The sequence below is a fragment of the Oncorhynchus keta genome, chromosome 32 (assembly GCF_023373465.1).
Source record: "Oncorhynchus keta strain PuntledgeMale-10-30-2019 chromosome 32, Oket_V2, whole genome shotgun sequence".
In the NCBI taxonomy this organism is placed as follows: domain Eukaryota; kingdom Metazoa; phylum Chordata; class Actinopteri; order Salmoniformes; family Salmonidae; genus Oncorhynchus; species Oncorhynchus keta.
The window spans coordinates 13,990,619-14,010,564 of record NC_068452.1 but is presented as its reverse complement, the minus strand read 5'-3'; the positions used below and the strand labels follow the sequence as shown (position 1 = coordinate 14,010,564).

General features: G+C 42.0%; 1 protein-coding gene across 8 annotated transcripts in view; it reads right to left on the bottom strand.

Moving 5' to 3' along the window:
• The window catches only part of LOC118365070 (potassium voltage-gated channel subfamily H member 1-like), a 100,454-nt gene that overhangs the window by 54,006 nt on the left and 26,502 nt on the right, over positions 1–19,946 (bottom strand). For 2 of the 8 annotated variants that reach the window (XR_008088485.1, XR_008088486.1), the window contains exons 1-9: positions 16,842–17,367; positions 16,395–16,421; positions 14,128–14,251; positions 11,408–11,514; positions 11,159–11,287; positions 10,533–10,651; positions 8,925–9,092; positions 8,150–8,374; positions 5,532–5,961 (exon numbers count right to left, since the gene is read on the bottom strand). Coding sequence is in view for 6 of the 8 variants with exons in the window: in XM_052490664.1 (XP_052346624.1) it covers positions 5,532–5,961; positions 8,150–8,374; positions 8,925–9,092; positions 10,533–10,651; positions 11,159–11,287; positions 11,408–11,514; positions 14,128–14,251; positions 16,395–16,421; positions 16,842–16,914 (1,402 nt within the window). In the remaining 2 variants the exon portion in view is untranslated. Of the gene's footprint in view, positions 1–5,531; positions 5,962–8,149; positions 8,375–8,924; positions 9,093–10,532; positions 10,652–11,158; positions 11,288–11,407; positions 11,515–14,127; positions 14,252–16,394; positions 16,422–16,841; positions 17,372–19,946 lie in introns of those variants that run through there. The other 6 variants (XM_052490664.1, XM_052490660.1, XM_052490663.1 and 3 more) reach the window with 6 other exon arrangements.

Genomic DNA, 19,946 nt, shown 5'->3' with positions numbered 1-19,946 from the left:
AATAACCTCAGCACGAAGGTGCTGATCATGGACTTCAGGAAACAGCAGAGGGAGCACGCCCCTATCCACATCGACGGGACCGCAATGGAGAAGGTGAAAAGCTTCAAGTTCCTCTGCGTACACTTCACTGACAATCTGAAATGGTCCACCCACACAGAGAGTGTGGTGAATTAGGCGCAACAGCACCTCTTCAATCTCGGGAGGCTGAAGAAATTTGGCTTTTACAGATGCACAATTGAGAGCATCCTGTCGGTCTGTATCGCCGCCCACAACCACAGGGCTCTCCAGAGGGTGGTGCGGTCTGCCCAACGCATCACTGGAGGCACACTGCCTGCCCTCCAGGATACCTACAGCACGAGATGTCACAGGAAGGCCCCACCCGAGCCAGGGGCTGTTCACCCCGCTATCATCCAGAAGGCGAGGTCAGTACAGGTGCATCAAACCTGGGACCAAGAGACTGAAAAACAAGGCTCAAGGCTACCTGACTGTTAAATAGCCATCACTAGCCAAGCACCACCCGGTTACTCAACCCCGCACCTTAGAAGCTGTAGCCCTATATACATAGACGTGGAATCACTGGTCACTTTATTAACGGAACACTAGTCACTACATACTGCTTTGATCAGTTCATATGTATGTACTGTTTTCTATTCTACTGTATTTTAGTCAATGCCACTCCGACATTGCTCGTCCTAATATTTATATACACTGCTCAAAAAAATAAAAGGGAACACTTAAACAACACAATGTAACTCCAAGTCAATCACACTTCTGTGAAATCAAACTGTCCACTTAGGAAGCAACACTGATTGACAATCAATGTCACATGCTGTTGTGCAAATGGTATAGACAACAGGTGGAAATTATAGGCAATTAGCAAGACACCCCCAATAAAGGAGTGGTTCTGCAGGTGGTGACTACAGACCACTTTTCAGTCCCTATGCTTCCTGGCTGATGTTTTGGTCAATTTTGAATGCTGGCGGTGCTTTCACTCTTGTGGTAGCATGAGACGGAGTCTACAACCCACACAAGTGGCTCAGGTAGTGCAGCTCATCCAGGATGGCACATCAATGCGAGCTGTGGCAAGAAGGTTTGCTGTGTCTGTCAGCGTAGTGTCCAGAGCATGGAGGCGCTACCAGGAGACAGGCCAGTACATCAGGATACGTGGAGGAGGCCGTTGGAGGCCAACAACCCAGCAGCAGGACCGCTACCTCTGCCATTGTGCAAGGAGGAGCAGGAGGAGCACTGCCAGAGCCCTGCAAAATGACCTCCAGCAGGCCACAAATGTGCATGTGTCTGCTCAAACGGTCAGAAACAGACTCCATAAGGGTGGTATGAGGGCCCGACGTCCACAGGTGGGGGTTGTGCTTACAGCCCAACACCGTGCAGGATGTTTGGCATTTGCCAGAGAACACCAAGATTGCCAAATTTGACACTGGCGCCCTGTGCTCTTCACAGATGAAAGCAGGTTCACACTGAGCACATGTGACAGACGTGCCTGCAACATCCTCCAGCATGACCCGTTTGGCGGTGGGTCAGTCATGGTGTGGGGTGGCATTTCTTTGGGGGGCCGCACAGCCCTCCATGTACTCACCAGAGGTAGCCTGACTGCCATTAGGTACCGAGATGAGATCCTCAGACCCCTTGTGAGACCATATGCTGATGCGGTTGGCCCTGGGTTCCTCCTAATGCAAGACGATGCTAGACCTCATGTGGCTGGAGTGTGTCAGCAGTTCCTGCAAGAGGAAGGCATTGATGCTATAGACTGGCCCGCCCGTTCCCCAGACCTGAATCCAATTGAGCACATCTGGGACATCATGTCTCACTCCATCCACCAACGCCATGTTGCACCACAGACTGTCCAGGAGTTGGCAGATGCTTTAGTCCAGGTCTGGGAGGAGATCCCTCAGGAGACCATCCGCCACCTCATCAGGAGCATGCCCAGGCATTGTAGGGAGGTCATACAGGCACGTGGAGTCCACACTCACTACTGAGCCTCATTTAGACGTGTTTTAAGGACATTACATCAAAGTTGGATCAGCCTGTAGTGTGGTTTTCCACTAATTTTGAGTCTGACTCCAAATCCAGACCTCCATGGGTTGATAAATTTGATTTCCATTGATAATTTTTGTGTGATTTTGTTGTCAGCACATTCAACTATGTAAAGAAAAAAGTATTTAATAAGAATATTTCATTCATTCAGATCTAGGATGTGTTATTTTAGTGTTCCCTTTATTTTTTTGAGCAGTGTATTTCTTAATTCCATTATTTTACTTTTAGATTTGTGTGCATTATTGTGACTTGTTAGATACTACTGCACTGTTGGAGCTAGGAACACAAGCATCTCGCTACACCCGCAATAACATCTGCTAAATATGTGTATGTGACCAATAGAATTTGATTTGATTTGAACCAGCTACCTTGCGATTTACACCAAAAGTTCCAAACCTCTTGACAATGTCAATAGTGCCTATAGTGGCAGTTGCATGAATCAAAATCTCCATTGAATCTTCTTTTTAGGGGTAGGCAGGATGTCAGTCAACCTACCTAAGGGGTCCCCTGTCATCCTGTACTGGCCCTGGGTGCCAAGCGCCAGAACAAAAATTCTACTTGGCATTTTTCAACTGACTTCAAATGGCTGACAACTCAGTTTAACTGGCACTAGGATTTTATCAGGGGGTCATATGGGCTCATAAAATGTATTTCAATGCACTACATTGGCATCATTATGCTGATACATAATACCCATGGTCTTTAGCCAAGTCTCCCTGATTTAGCTCATATTTCTTTTCAGAATGGGTTGAGTCCTGTACTCCCCTCCCCTTGGGCGCATCACAGAAGTGACAGCTCCCACTGAGCGAGCAATGAGTCAAAGAAGGGAAAATGCGCACTATGACAAAATAATCAGTTTACTATTCACATGCAAAGCAACTGGTTGACATTTTGAAAAGGCAATACCTGGAAGCATCTGCATAACATTTCCATAATGTAGTCTATTGGGCACAACACTGAGGATGAAAAAAGTCACCATTACTGGCCCAAAAGAGAACATGACTTCAATTTGAAATTATTAGTATTAACTAACTCTCAGCTTACTCTCACCCCCCCCCCCCCCCCCATACCCCTTTAAAATTCTACCCAAAAACTATATTTTGGTATTTGTTTCATTAATCCATTGTTGACATAGTCCTGAAAAGTTTTGCTTGTCAGCCATCAGGTTTTCTAGATATGTAACCTAACTACAGAAATCATCCCGGTATGATGCATTTTCCTTTAAATATTTTGTCTTGCCCACTCACCCTATGAATACACAATCCATGTCTCAATTGTCTCTTGGCTTAAAAATCCTTGTTTAACCTGTCTCCACTCCATCTACACTGAAGTGGATTTAGCAAATGACATCAATAAGGGATCATTGCTTTCACCTGGATCACCTGGTCAGTCTGTCATGGAAAGAGCAGGTGTTTCTAAATGTATACTCAGTGTATATAAACAGTTAACAAGCCTTGTGGGAGAGAGAGGAGCAGGAGAGGAGGGTTGGTGTGCATATGGGGACACAGAAGGGTATGACACGGCTGGCTGCACTGAGACAAGACCCCTGTGACAGCCAGGAACATCTTGTCACACCGCCACAGAGACTGTCGTGTCATAAGCTCTGGACACCGCCAAAATGCAACGGGGGTGAGTGGACCTCCGTGTTTTACGGCACCAGTTTGCACAATTATGACTGCTCTTTTTGGGGCTAAGATTAGCAGAATAGTGACTAATGTATTTGTCAAGACCTAAACAAGCACACATATTCAAATACACATACAGAAAATACAGTACATACTGCCTCACAAAAAGACCAAGACACAAACGAAATCCAACCCATAACACACACACACACACACACACACACACACGCACGCACGCACGCACGCAGGCAGGCAGGCAGGCAGGCAACTCAACTGGCAACATATTGCATGACTAAGCTTCTGTCCAGCTTCCAGGCTGTGGGTGGCAGACTGTCTTCCCACAACTGAGGAATAGCAGCATGACCCCCAAGCGCCCCCCATCACTCTCGCTTCCCTTATCATCTGCCACCCTGCATCACTGTCACCTCTGGTCAGAGCCAGTCTCTCCCCGAGGTGCTAAGCAAACCTCTTTATACTCCCCCTCACCTGCAACACCAACACAACAATGCTGCATATATGTGTTGAGGAAAAAATCTAAAAACTGCTTCACTTGTGAGTTATACCATTATAGCAAAACTTCTTCACTCAAGTTATACCATGTGTCTTATAATTTAACAACATAACATTGCATTGTTGTTTTTTACTCAAATTGATCTCCTGAGCTGGATAACTTTCCCCCATGTTGAAAACAACCTTGACAGTGTACCGTATGTATTAAAAGCTAAATAAGATGAGGTTCTGTTGGTTGGAGTGTGATGCTTCGAACACCAGGATTGTGGTTTTGATTCACAATCAGAAATTGATACAAAGTCACTATGATAGCAAGTCAGTATGGATCATAATGTATGCTAAATGGTCAGCAATGCATTTTGGGATGGAATAGTAGTTGAAAGGTGCAGATCACGCTTGCTTTATTATTCGGCAACTGTGATATTTCACAGGAATGTTGAAGTTTACTGGTCTGTCCATAGTCATGTTAAACAAACTTCTTTATACTGGCAAACTTCGAGCAAGACGCTAGCACGCAAATTGATGATGCCTGCCACAGTTGGTCCAGTCCTATCACATTTTATGTCTATTTCCAGGGAGATAATGAAAGTCTCAACTTGACCTAAAAAGACAAAACAGAACTCTTTTTCCTTTATGCAATCCATCATATTTCCCAATCTTGAGGCCTGCGTTTTTGAGAATGCAATTTGTTCCACAATAGGACCGGGACAAAACTGTGTCAATCGCATCTCCAGTAGAAGGAATAACCATGGGCACACGATGAATCACTCAGTTGCCAGCTTAAAATGGATGAAAGCATTTGAAAATCCTCTTTAGATATGTACAATCTTCACAGCACAAAATTAAACAAATTGGCATACTCATAATAAACCTTAAGCACCATGTGAAATTCGCAACCTTTGTCTTTTCGGAACCATCACAACCATCACAATGAACCATCACAATGTTCATAAATGCTTCAATCAAGCATTTTTCTGTAATAACTTAATGGTAAATTTAGCTGTGATTGAGTTGTATAGTAAGTACATTAAACAGCATGCTATCTTCTACTGAATTCATCAAGGATTCAGAGACATACTGGCCTGTTAACAATACCTCTCCTTGAAGAAGCAGTGGACACATCTGGTATGGTATTTCTTAATGAAATTGTGTTTTTCATAAAGATAACACGGCAGTCAGAGGAGGCTGGTGGGAGGAGATATAATTGTAATGACTGGAATGGAATCGGTGACAAGGTATCAAACACGGTTTTGATAAAGTTCAATGTGTTCCATTCCAGCCGTTACAGCCTACCAGCCTCCTTTGATGACAGTGTGAAATTTCATGGGTAGGGCTCTTACTCACATCCGATCATCATCATTGCCACGGCGAAGAGCTTTTCTCCGTCGGTGGTGGGGGCGATGTTGCCGAAGCCGATGCTGGTCAGGCTGGTCATAGTGAAGTACAGGGAAGTGATGTAGACCGAGTCCTTGCTTGGCCCGCCCTCCCACCTACCGGAGCCACTGGCGTTGAAGCGGTACGGCGTCCCCACCGATTCGCTCAATATGTAGAGCCAGCTGTCCATCCTCACACTGTTGGTGTTCTCGTCGATGACCTCGTAGTCGCCGATGCTGTACCAGATGCAGGCCAACCAGTGGGCGGCCAGGCCAAAGACGCACACCAGCAGGACCAGGACAGCGGCCCCGTACTCAATATAGTGGTCCAGTTTACGGGCCACCCGGCCCAAGCGAAGCAGACGGACTACTTTGAGGGAGCTGAAGAGACTGCTGATGCCCTGATGTGTAGAAAATAAGAGGGGAATGGTTAGGCTTAGAGAGAGAATGAAAAGTAATTTTAATTTTAATTTTTTAAATTTAACCTTTATTTAACTACGCATGTCAGTTAAGAACAAATTCTTATTTACATTGACGTCCTACACCGGCCAAACCTGGACGAGATGCTGGGCCAAATGTGTGCCGCCTTATGGGACTCCCAATCATGGCCTTTTGAGATACGGCCTGGAATCGAACCAGGGTCGAACCAGGGTGTCTGTAGTGACGCCTCAAGCACTGAGATGCAGTACCTTAGACAACTGTTCATTCATTGATTAAAGATAAACTGGAAGGGTCTCAACAGTGAACCCTGTGGAACTCCACTCCCTAAAACACTGTACAGTATATTCTGCATATGGATTTGGTACCATGGTGCAGTTCCCTGTTGTGTTGGTGATAATGAATACAATGCCATTAGCAATAAAATAAAATAATAGCCGGAGGGTATGCTTTACAACATGCTACTTCTACAAAACATCACTTTGCTACAGAAGCTGGTTTAGTGAAGAATTCCACACTGCCGTGTGACAGAATAACAATTATTTGAGTCCTGGACCGACCTTTGGAAAGTACAGTATTGGAATTAATTTAGCCTGGGGTTACTTTTGTTTTCATTGATGGGCACGGAGCAGGCACCCAAAATTAATGTTCCAGGATCTTACTCCGATAATGGTATGTGAAAGAGTACTAGGGAGGACGGGTTTCTGATTCATTTGGAGATGACACATTTAATTCCAGCATTTGAATGAGTCACTCGTATGTGGCTTTATCAAAAATCCCATTATCCTCTTTTGCTTGCTCAATTTGAATCAAGCTCTTGGTGTCTTCAAACGTCAAAATGTGATGTGAAATCAACGGCTCATCAAATCTAGATTCCCTAAAACATTTAAGACAGCGTGGCATACTGTACAGAGAGGCTGAGAAGTACCAGGCGCTTCCCGAAAGGGTGAATCTACATTTAGTACTGAAGGCAAGCACATAATGCAGTGCGGTTTATGTAATCTCACAAGCCTCTGCTCGCATCCGCCTCCACGACGTGTGTGAACCAACTGCATCAAGCTATTTTCAGTTCACCAGGGACACATTCATAATGCAATTACTTTCAACCACAAAACGCTGAAATGTGTCCCTGTGGCAACTTGAATGTCTCACTACAATTGTATATCGCTACAATTGTGAATACAACAAGGTCACTGTGCTGAAAGCCTTTGCTTCAGAGGAGCAGAATGGATGCTAGCTGCACGATGCTTGTATCTGAAGCACAGCACCGAATGAAAAGGAAGGATAACCTGCGTTGACAAGTGCAGCAAAGGCACATGCAGCGCCCACAGGCTTTGTGGGAGCTCACTGTGGGGGTGCTATAATCTTTCGCCACACCACAATTCGTGCAACAACAGGCACACAACAGAACAGCACATAACACTGGAGAGGTGGCCAGGAAATATGGTGGTTTCTGCACTTTTGTTTTGGTTCTAAGTTACAATGCCCAAAGGGCAAAAGCAGTGTTTTGACTTGTTAATTAAGCTATAATTGGCTAACAATGTTAGTTGTTTGACCCTTGAAGCGTGTGTTTATTCATTCTTTAAATGTAATATTGACCTTTATCTGTGCCTTCTGTAGTACAGATCGTATTACTCTGATAATACTGTACTTGGGCGTAGGTTAGAATGGTATCACTTGCAGCATCTGTTGATTACTTTAAGGTTATCAAGACTAGCGTGTGGATCAAGACGATCTGGACCATCCTACAAAGGCCTGTGTGCCAAGTTTGATTACAGTGTTGTATACTACAGAATGTCTCGAAGAGGCATCAGAAAAATGTGCTGTTTTACCAGCCTCCAATTCCTATGTTCTTTTTAATATGTTAGAGGGATCTTGTCTGACTTTTTAGCCTCTATTCACAGTATTTCCCAGCGACCATTAGGCAACTGCAGGGGATGACATTTCTACTGCTGAGAAGTCCAGTCGGTGTCTATTACGCTATAATGATGTGGCGAGCTTTCCAAGAGTCAACGATGTGGTAAGCTTTCCAGATCCATAAACAATATGTGTGTCTGTGTGTGTGTCTATTTGTGTGTCTGTCTGTGTGTCTTCATTCATATCCATCCATCCACAAACACACAGACCCCAGTTAGCAAACAAACCACTGACCTCATCAACGTTCTCAAAGGCGTTGATGACGTCGTACGGCAGGCAGGAGAGCAGGTCGATGACGAACCACGTCTTGACGTAGTTCATCCGGATCAGCTTGGGGTCCGAGATGACCTCTCCGGCTGGCCCCACAAACGTGGTATGGAAGTTGAGCACGATGTCCACCAGAAAGATGACGTCCACGATGCTGTCCACCACCAGCCAGGTGACGTTGTTCTGCTTGGTCTGGAGGATTAGAGTAGAGAATCTTTGTTACTTAAGTAGTAGAGTAGAGAATCTTTATTACTTAAGTAGTAGAGTAGAGAATATTTGTTACTTAAGTAGTAGAGTAGAGAATCTTTATTACTTAAGTAGTAGAGTAGATAATATTTGTTACTTAAGTAGTAGAGTAGAGAATATTTGTTACTTAAGTAGTAGAGTAGAGAATATTTGTTACTTAAGTAGTAGAGTAGATAATATTTGTTACTTAAGTAGTAGAGTAGATAATATTTTTTACTTAAGTAGTAGAGTAGAGAATATTTGTTACTTAAGTAGTAGAGTAGATAATATTTGTTACTTAAGTAGTTGAGTAGAGAATCTTTATTACTTAAGGAGTTGAGTAGAGAATGAATATAAGTTATCCCTGAGTGGCAAATTACTTTACAGCTGGTACATAGTCAATAAAAGTACACACAACAAAATAAAAATCCCCCCAAAACAACTTGCTAAGGTTCGGTTTGGGGTTTAGAGTAAGGGTTAAGGTTAGGGTTAGTGGGTAGTTGAAGAGAGTTTAGACCTTGAATGAGACGTTGTAGGGCACCATGATGGCTGTGTAGAAGGTCAGGATGAGGATGACCCAGTCCCAGGTGGTCTTGAAGGCGCAGTAGTGGAGGATGATGTGGGGAGGAGTTTTAGGCGTCTCCTGCTTGTACTGGGGGAGGATGTCTGAGCCCAGCTGGAGAACCTAAGTTTTTGGTTAAGAAACAGTTGGTAACAAGTCATGAATGAGTCAGTGTTTTGGCAGCTAGCTACCTTGAATAAGCCTGGTGGAACCAGTGTGTCATCTGTTTCTCCTGCTATTCACCATTTCAGGTATGCATTTTTTACCTAGTGTACATAAAAATATGATAACATTTTAGTTTGTTATGACAAGGTCTCTTATTGTTTGTTAGCGATAACTTTGACATAACACTCATAATATAAAATAGTAAGTCATGACAATATAATGACCACATTCTGTAGTCTTTTGGACCGCACAAAGACAGTTCAGTGTTGCCTTGATTTCATCTCTCACTATCTCTTGGATAGTGTGACATAACTCTCTATCCCAATCAATATAACATACAAACAGTGGAATTCCTCTCTCCCTTAACATATTTTGTAAATAAATTCATGTAACTTTCCAGGATCAACAAATAAACAAACTGTAGCCAATTTTGTTTTATCTAAGCTACAGTAGCAAGCTCATCTTCCCATTAGTAAACAGAGCACCTTATCTGACCATCTAAACACAATTAGCTTTTCCACCATTTTTCAAGAAACAGGATGTTGCTAGAAGATGGTGGTGGTAAGACATCTTGGACTAGTCCCAGAAGATGATCTGCCCAAACAATCAGTCCCCTTGGGATATCAGAGGACTCAACTTTATTTCCAGCCTAGGGATTTTCAGAGGACTAAGGACTATTCAATCAAACCAGTATTGTTGTATGGTATATACACTGTAGACTGTAGCATAGACGGCTGCATTATTCAGAGTAAAAAAAAGTGTAAGTGTGCCAATAATAATCAAGTCCATAAACAAGTCAAACATTGCTGAAGCAGATTTAATTGAATCCTGCTCCTGCTGACATCTCTGCCCTTTTACGCACTGATTATAAGTGAGTGCACTGGTTATAAGTCACTCTGGATGAGAGAGTCTGCTAAATTAGTAATGTAAATGTACATTTAGGTTACACATCTCCACAGCAAAGGTCATAGGTCAGAGTTCCCCGACGGGACAAATTCTTTGTCAAATACAATATCTGTTTCGGCTTCTTGCGGTCAAATGCGTACAAATGCATTCCTGCCCCCCGACCATGCGCTCAAGTCCACTGCTGAATGTAATTGGGGACTTCTGCCATAAGGATTTATGGTCAGGACAATATATAGAGTGATCATTCATATTAGAGTTGTGTCTGTCTGCAGAGTTACAGTTACCCAGGTGGCCACGGGTTTGTGGTCTACTGCTTTGGGAATGGAAAGACACTTCTTTTAGCTCAGAAGTAGTGAGCGAGTATGGGGACAGGATTAGGCATTTCATTTGAAGCTAAACAGAAGTGGGCTTGGAAATATGAGATGGGTGCTCCTTCCAGAAACACTTAGGCAGATGAGTGCTTATCAACGGGGACAGCAGCACACACTCTACCTCAGCCAGACGAGAGTGCTTGTGGACGTTCTCGCCCTTGTGGACGGTGGGCGCCAGCTGCTGCAACACTCCCCGGCTGCTCGTCAGGGCCCGAGTGAGCCGAGCGAATTTACCCCATCCTGAATGACAGAGTCAAAGAAATGTGGAATACCAAATCAACCCATATCCACAATCAAGACTGAATCATGGTGCATTTAAACAAATGTGAGCTAAATTCAAACTGAATTTTCAAGCTACTACTACGTAGGCATATCTGTAAATCTGAAAAGATTTACTAGGTGTATTCAATATTACAGAAATTATTCATAGCAAATTTGATGGCAAATGGAACTAATACCATATTCTTATACCTATCCATTTCTTTCAGATCTGCATGAACTGCCTAAAACAATGGCTAGCTAGCAGTTGATTTGGAATTCTGAGAAAGTCCAACAGTACAAGCTCAAATTATCAGACAAAAATGTAAGTTGTAAGATGAAATGATGCACTGTGTTCTCTCTCAATAATGTCAGCAACCCACATTTGTAGCTGTCTAAAACCAATTGTATCTACTATCCTCAGCTTGATCCTGTCCTCATTAAAACAGAATCTTCCTTAGATTATCTGAAATTCAGGGTCACGCCAACCTTTCACAGAGTCATCCTCAATGGGCTGTTTGAATGCAGTGATGTCACTGAAGGTGCACAGAAACAACACCACCTTGTCCTGCTCATTCCTGATAGGAGCGATCTTAACAAAGAACCACACCGGCATCCCTGTAGGAAACACAAAATCACGTTATGATATCTGTTCATATTCTAATGTATCTCATAAGTAATTGATGTAACAATTGAATTTGACATGATTCAATCAACAGAGAGCAAAGAAACACTTACGATTCTTCTTATACATGAGAATTTCGAACGAATTCATCTCATAATTCTCAAAGATCTGTTGCACTTTCTCACCCGTCTCCTTGTCTGTGAGCTCCCCATACATGAAACTGAAAATGGCATTGTTGGTGCTAATTTACATACAAAACAAATAAAACCGGATAATACATTCAGATTCTACCAGAAGTTAGGCAGATGTGACACTGTTCTTGAAACGAATTATCCCAGTTACAAAGGCCTCACGAAAAACATTGTGGCTCATAAACAACATGGTTAAGCCTCTGCACAAGCACTGGTCACAGCGAATGTCATGTTGAATTGACATACAATTGAATTCGGGAGTTTACATACACCTTATCCAAATACATTTAAACTCAGTTTTTCACAATTCCTGACATTTAATCCTTGTAAAAATTCCCTATCTTAGGTCAGATAGGATCACCACTTTATTTTAAGAATGTGAAATGTCAGAATAATAGTGGAGAGAATGATTTATTTCAGCTTTTATTTCTTTCATCACATTCCCAGTGGGTCAGAAGTTTATATACACTCAAATAGTATTTGGTAGCATTGCCTTTAAATTGTCTAACTTGGGTCAAACGTTTCAGGTAGCCTTCCATAAGCTTCCCACAATTAATTTGATTAATTTTGGCCCATTCCTCCTGACAGAGCTGGTGTAACTGAATCAGGTTTGTAGGCCTCCTTGCTCACACATGCTTTTTCAGTTCTGCCCACAAATCTTCTATAGGATTGAGGTAAGGGCTTTGTGATGGCCACTCCAATACCTTGACTTTGTTGTCCTTAAGCCATTTTGCCACAACTTTGGAAGTATGCTTGGGGTCATTGTCCATTTGGAAGACCCATTTGCGACCAAGCTTTAACTTCCTGACCGATGTCTTGAGATGTTGCTTCAATATATCCACATAATTTTCCTACCTCATGAAGCCATCTATTTTGTAAAGCACGCCCACAACATGATGCTGCCCCCCCGTGCTTCACGGTTGGTGTTCTTCGGCTTGCAAGCCTCGCCCTTTTTCCTCCAAACATAACGATGGTCATTATGGCCAAACAGTTCTATTTTTGTTTCATCAGACCAGAGGACATTTCTCCAAAATGTACGATCTTTGTCCCCATGTGCAGTTGTAAACCGTAATCTGACTTTTTTATGGCGGTTTTGGAGCAGTGGCTTCTTCCTTGCTGAGCTGCCTTTCAGGTTATGTCGATATAGGACTCGTTTTACTGTGGATATAGATACGTTTGTACCGGTTTCCTCCAGCATCTTCACAAGGTCCTTTGCTGTTGTTCTGGTATTGAGTTGCACTTTCCACACCAAAGTACGTTAATCTCTAGGAGACAGAACACATCTCCTTCCTGAGCGGTATGACGGCTGCGTGGTTACATGGTGTTTATACTTGCGTATTATTGTTTGTACAGATGAACGTGGTACTTTCAGGCATTTGGAAATTGCACCCATGGATGAACCAGATTTGTGGAGGTCTACAATTTTTTTCTGACGTCTTGGCTGATTTCTTTTGATTTTCCCATGATGTCAAGCAAAGAGGCACTGAGTTTGAAGGTAGGCCTTGAAATACATCCACAGGTACACCTCCAATTGACTCATATTATGTCAATTAGCCTCTATAGCCATGACATCATTTTCTGGAATTTTCCAAGCTGTTTAAAGGCACAGTCAACTTAGTGTATGTAAACTTCTGACCCACTGGAATTGTGATACAGTGATAAGTGAAATAATCTGTCTGTAAACAATTGTTGGGAAAATTACTTGTGTCATGCACAAAGTAAATGTCCTAACTGACTTACCAAAAATATAGTTTTTTAACAAGAAATTTGTGGAGTGGTTGAAAAACGAGTTTTAATGACGCCAACCTAAGTGTATGTAAACTTCCGACTTCAACTGTACGTGTGCTACTTCAGAGGCATATTTGAATTCCTTAGTGCCTATATTGTTTTCTCCCATTCCAAAACACTTGACTGCTGTTGACTGAAATAACCCGAATTTGCATGGAAAAAACATTGTAAACTTGAAATTGTCCAAAAGGAATATAGAATATGTTATTTGTTATGTAGTAATAATAGGATTACTAATGTATAGAATATACTGTATGTTTATAAACTGTGTCTCGAACCCAGATGAAGTCTATTCCTGGACTAAAAATCACTTATTATATATTTTCCATTGAGTATGACTTTAAAATCGGGCAATCTGTAGTTCAAACAATAAAGTGGGCACCCTGCCATTCTTTTTGGTTAACAAGCTGTGGGATGGGGCTGGAGAAATGTTACCACTCTCAAATTCATGGACAGAGCTATGGATACAAGAATTGACCATCCGTGATATTAAAATTATAGTTTTAACCGTGTTTTGAGGCTATAAAGTGTTTGTTTACAATATTCTTTACAAACAAAAGCATAAAACCAGATTTTATTTGGGGTTCTGATGGGGTATGACAGTATCTGTAAGTTATATTCAAGAATCATTGGGTATATATTATAATAATTTAAGTCTAAAAATGGATGTACCAAATGCAGATTGCCCCTTTAAATCCAGGAGTAGGTTTAATCTGGGTCCAGGAAACCAGCCCGATATGTCTATATGTTACTGTATTTATACTCTACTGTATAGTATTGCTGTCAGTGAAACAAAATGCTGACCCACAAAATCAGTGGTGCCATAATGCAGTCATAAGTAGCAAAGTGAGTACCTGCAGGTGCTACTCTTCTGCATGACCTCAGCACGGTGGTAACCGGAGAGCTTGCAGAAGCCGTCGTTGCTGTACACAATGGGCCAGTTCACAATCTGGGCATTGCCCAGAACAAAGTTGGTATCTGCCCAGGGAGGGAAAACATAAAACCTGTTCAGAAAGAACTGATAGAAACTACTACAGAACTATTAACTGTCTGTAACTCATTATTTGACTTGGAAGTCATAAAGGTACCTGGATGTAGGACTACATGTCTTCATTTCATGAAATCATTATTGTACTTTTAAAATGAAATTGAAAAACATGGCTCAAATCTATCCAAACCTGTACACATAAGTTATCTGTGTTCCTCGTATGTAAGACGACAGTTGATGATAGTTTTTTTTATTACGAATAAGTTATTGTTGCTAGGATGATATATTATTGGATGTAATGTATTTGTATTTTGTATTGTTTTAGTGAGTATTTGTATTGTGGCTGTGTAACTGCCCTTAGCTTCCCTGGGATTACAGGTGCAAATGATCTTTTGACTAACCCCAGTACATTTACATAGATGTTGCATTATCGTAATATTGATGTTGATTCATGTGTAATGTACACTATAAAACGATTATAAATACAATTTTAAAAAAAATCTAAATTAGTAATTGTGGTTCTGTAGCTCAGTTGGTAGAGCATGGCGCTTGTAACGCCAGGGTAGTGGGTTCGATTCCCGGGACCACCCATACGTAGAATGTATGCACACATGGACTGTAAGTCACTTTGGATAAAAGCGTCTGCGAAATGGCATATATTATTATTATTATTATTATTATTATTATATTAGTAGTCAGCAACAAGTTAGATTTAGGTAAAAACCAAGTATTACTGTAATACTGAGCATTACGGCACATTGTTGCGTAATAACTGTTACCATCTACATCTATCTAGATAAATATCAAACAGACAAATTAGCGCATTGTAAAATAAAGTTTGAAGCATACTTAATATACTACCATACTTCTAAATATGTACTGCCAACTATAGTATGTGAATGTAGAGTTTATTGGACATGAAATACATGTCAAACTCCACTGTAGAAACAGGGGAAAGAAAGCATCTAAAGCTTTGCCATGATGATACAGCATATTGGCAAAGATGTTTTACTTGTTGTGGAAATTGAATCCGAGGCTACTGCAACAAGGTTGAGAGAAGAGGGAAAACGGGACAGTGAAATCAATATGCTGTACACAAAATCCAACACTTTCACTGTTGCCGATTTGACCAATACATCATCTGCCAGTATTATCGGTCAATATTAACCTGATTATTGCATACTTTTACATTTGCAGAAAGCTACTACATTGAACCAGTTGAATCTTAAACATTGTTTAAAGAGGTTACGATACAACACCACATATCCCTCTTGTATAGTATCGGAACAGATTCAGGTGCCGATATCCATTGTACCACAACTTTTAACCTGGTAAATGGGGTCTTGCCTGTTTTAGTGCAACCTGACTAACATTATCATTGGCTGGGTCAGTGGTGCCAATCATTATAACATTGTCTATCATTGGCTAGGTTGGCAGTGATGCAGCAGTAGCAGTGACCTCAGAAGGTGCTGTGTTGTGTTTAAACATCAGGCGTCACTTTTAAGACTACATTCATCACAGTGTCATTAAATGGCCCGGTTCTAGGTGATGAGCCAGCACATTTGAAGCAGCTGGGTGTTTTGCCCTTCGACCTTAGCTGCCCCATTCCAAAATTTCAGATCAGGAGTGCTGATCTAGGATCACGTCCCCCGTCATCTTATTCATTGTGATCTAAAAGGCAATAAACACTGATCCTAAATCCACACTCCTACTATGATTTATTTTGTATTTATAGTATACTTAATCTCGCTCTTATCTTAAGAAAATATGTATTCTTCATACATATTGACAACACAGACCGACATGAGAATGTCATGAGACCATCACAGACATTGGGTATGTCAAAACATAATGTTTCACAAGACACAACGCCTTGAAAACATGGGGAGTAGTAGGGAAACTGGAGGGAGTTTATCTACTAGAGTATATCCCACATAGGATAGTATCAGGAATGAAAACTTGGGAAGCAAGTGCAAAGAATATTTGAGGGTGAAGCTATTCACCACAAGTGAGGTCTATGTGATAAAAAGTGGATAAGAAAAATGGGTCGACAGAACACAAACAAGTCTATGGTGGATGATTGGGGTAGGAACATAAACGGTACATGACACCACTTTAAAACACTGTTAATACCTGTCTGTCTATGTGATAATGTCCAAACTGAAAAGTTAAAAAGAAAAGTGGTTAAAGCAAGAGGCAAAAAACAGTGTCAAAAACAGATAAAGTAATTAACCAAAACAAAAGTTCCCGTTTAGGTGCAGTACAGTAGTTGACTGGTAAGGAATACCAATTGTAGACAGCTATTTATTCGAGTTGTTCGTTGTAAAGACAACATCCATTAAATGCCATTATTGTTTGAATTGTTGAATCATTCTTTGCATAGCATGCTGGCTGTATAAATGTATAAATCAAATAGGCTAATCAGCAAAAAAACGTTTTACAATGAATGACTAGTGTCAAATATCGGTTAGTTGTCCTGAGTGTTTTTGTTTGAATTTATTCAATGTTTTTCAATGATTGGACAATAGACTATCATCCACAGTGTTTCTTCCTACAAAATAAAAACGAACACATTCCTACCATTGGATCTTCGGACGATGTTCTCAAGAAAAGTGTTTTGTGGGGCCACAAGTCCTCGACGTCCACCTGCCATTCCGCCTCGTCATTCAACGTCGGTAAAAAGAGAACGCTTTTAGAGTGAAAGGATGCCTGAATGATCCGTATGATGATACAGCTGCTCAAATCTCCACTCGGTTGCTTGCATGGTCCCTGTTCTGCTTATATATGACGAGTGGAAGAATCCCTCACCTCATGCTGTTCGACCGTTCGTTCCGTGGCTGTGCTCCCCCTGTTGAAGACAGGATGCATGCAGAGAGCGCATCACCTGTCTCTTGTCTCACATCTTTGCACATGAGTACCCCACCCCCACAATTGTGTGAAGGAATACCGAGTAGGTTACTAACAGCCCTGCGTTTAGGCTATGAAGCACAAAAATGGAAAACTGACTGTAGATGCGATTTTTTTTTGCGCAGTCGATTCCGGGAAAAGAACACAGCTATATTGCACTTCACACTGGTTATTTGTGCGATCTCATCGCTTTTTTAGGCTAATAGGCCACTGAGGGGAATTAGAGGTAGCCCGCCTTCAGAAGTGCAAGGACTAGAATCCCAAGGACGCAACACAGAGTGAGAGAGAGAGATACTTTCTAAATGTAATGCGTTAGTTAAGTTACTAGTTACATGTCAGGAATTGTAATCAGTGATGTAACTTTTGGATTACCCAAGCTCAGTAACGCAATCTGATAACTTTCAGTTACTCTTGGATTTCTTTCCATTTAAAAGGAAAACTCCCCCCCAAAACTTCTTCTAAAAGTATTTTGGTATTTGTTTCATCAGTCCATTGTTGATATAGTCCCAAAATGTTTTGCATGTCAGCAATCAAGTTTTAAAGATATATAACTTTCAAAATATAGAGATACAGCCAGTACCATGCATTTTGCATGATGCAAAACATTTTGGGACTATATCAACAATGGACTGATGAAACAAATACCAAAATACTTTTAGAAGAAGACAAAAAGGATCCATCAATCGCATTTGGTGTGTTATCATAATGGTCGCTGACTTGTGGTCAGACTTGCTCATGTGGAACAAGTTTAAAAACTTTTTTCAAAATGGCCTTGAATGTCATTGAGACAACAAAGGTGTAAATTTCAACTGTAAATTTCGGTGTTCCTCAAGGTTCCATTTTAGGACCACTATTGTTTTCACTATATATTTTACCTCTTGGGGATGTCATTTGAAAACATAATGTTAACTTTCACTGCTATGCGGATGACACACAGCTGTACATTTCAATGAAACATGGTGAAGCCCCAAAATTGCCCTCGCTAGAAGCATGTGTTTCAGACATAAGGAAGTGGATGGCTGCAAACTTTCTACTTTTAAACTCGGACAAAACAGAGATGCTTGTTCTAGGTCCCAAGAAACAAAGAGGTCTTCTGTTGAATCTGACAATTAATCTTAATGGTTGTACAGCCGTCTCAAATAAAACTGTGAAGGACCTCGGTGTTACTCTGGACTCTGATCTCTCTTTTGAAGAACATATCAAGACTGTTTCAAGGACAGCTTTTTTCAATCTACGTAACATTGCAAACATCTAAAATTTTCTGTCCAAAAATGATGCAGAAAAATTAATCCATGCTTTTGTCACTTCTAGGTTAGACTACCGCAATGCTCTATTTTCCAGCAACCCAGATAAAGCACTAAATAAACTTCAGTTAGTGCTAAATACGGCTGCTAGAATCCTGACTAGAACCAAAAAAATATATATTACTCCAGTGCTAGCCTCCCTACACTGGCTTCCTGTCAAGGCAAGGGCTGATTTCAAGGTTTTACTGCTAACCTACAAAGCATTACATGGGCTTGCTCCTACCTATCTCTCTGATTTGGTCCCGCCGTACATACCTACAGGTACGCTACGGTCACAAGACGCAGGCCTCCTAATTGTCCCTAGATTGTCTAAGCAAACAGCTGGAGGCAGGGCTTTCTCCTATAGAGCTCAATTTTTATGGAATGGTCTGCCTACTTATGTGAGAGACGCAAACTCGGTCTCAACCTTTAAGTCTTTACTGAAGACTCATCTCTTCAGTGGGTGATTGATATGATTGAGTGTAGTCTGGCCCAGGAGTGTGAAGGTGAACGGAAAGGCTCTGGAGCAACGAACCGCCCTTGCTGTCTCTGCCTGGCTGGTTCCCCTCTTTCCACTGGGATTCTCTGCCTCTAACCCTAGTACAGGGGCTGAGTCACTGGCTTACTAGGGCTCTTTCATACCGTCCCTAGGAGGGGTGCGTCACTTGAGAGGGTTGAGTCACTGATGTGATCTTCCTGTCTGGGTTGGCACCCCCTTTTGGGTTGTGCCGTGGCGGAGATCTTTGAGGGCTATACTCGGCCTTGTCTCAGGATGGTAAGTTCGTGGTTGAGGATATCCCTCTAGTGGTGTGGGGGCTGTGCTTTGGCAAAGTGGGTGGGGTTATATCCTCCCTGTTTGGCCCTGTCCGGGGGTGTCATCTGATCGGGCCACAGTGTCTCCTGACCCCTCCTGTCTCAGCCTACAATATGTATGCCTCAGTAGTTTGCGTCGGGGGGCTAGGGTCAGTTTGTTATATCTGGAGTACTTCTCCTGTCCTATCCGGTGTCCTGTGTGAATTTAAGTATGCTCTCTCTAATTTTCTCTTTCTCTCTTTCTTTCTCTCTCTCGGAGGACCTGAGCCCCCGGACCATGCCCCAGGACTACTTGACATGATGACTCCTTGCTGTCCCCAGTCCACCTGGCCGTGCTGCTGCTCCAGTTTCAACTGTTCTGCCTGTGATTATTATTATTTGACCATGCTGGTCATTTATGAACATTTGAACATCTTGGCCATGTTCTGTTATAATCTCCACCCGGCACAGCCAGAAGAGGACTGGCCACCCCACATAGCCTGGTTCCTCTCTAGGTTTCTTCCTAGGTTTTGGCCTTTCTAGGGAGTTTTTCCTAGCCACCGTGCTTCCACACCTGCATTGCTTGCTGTTTGGGGTTTTAGACTGGGTTTCTGTACAGCACTTTGAGATATCAGCTGATGTACGAAGGGCTATATAAATACATTTGATTTGATTTGAAAGGTGTCAGTCCCCCCCACAAACA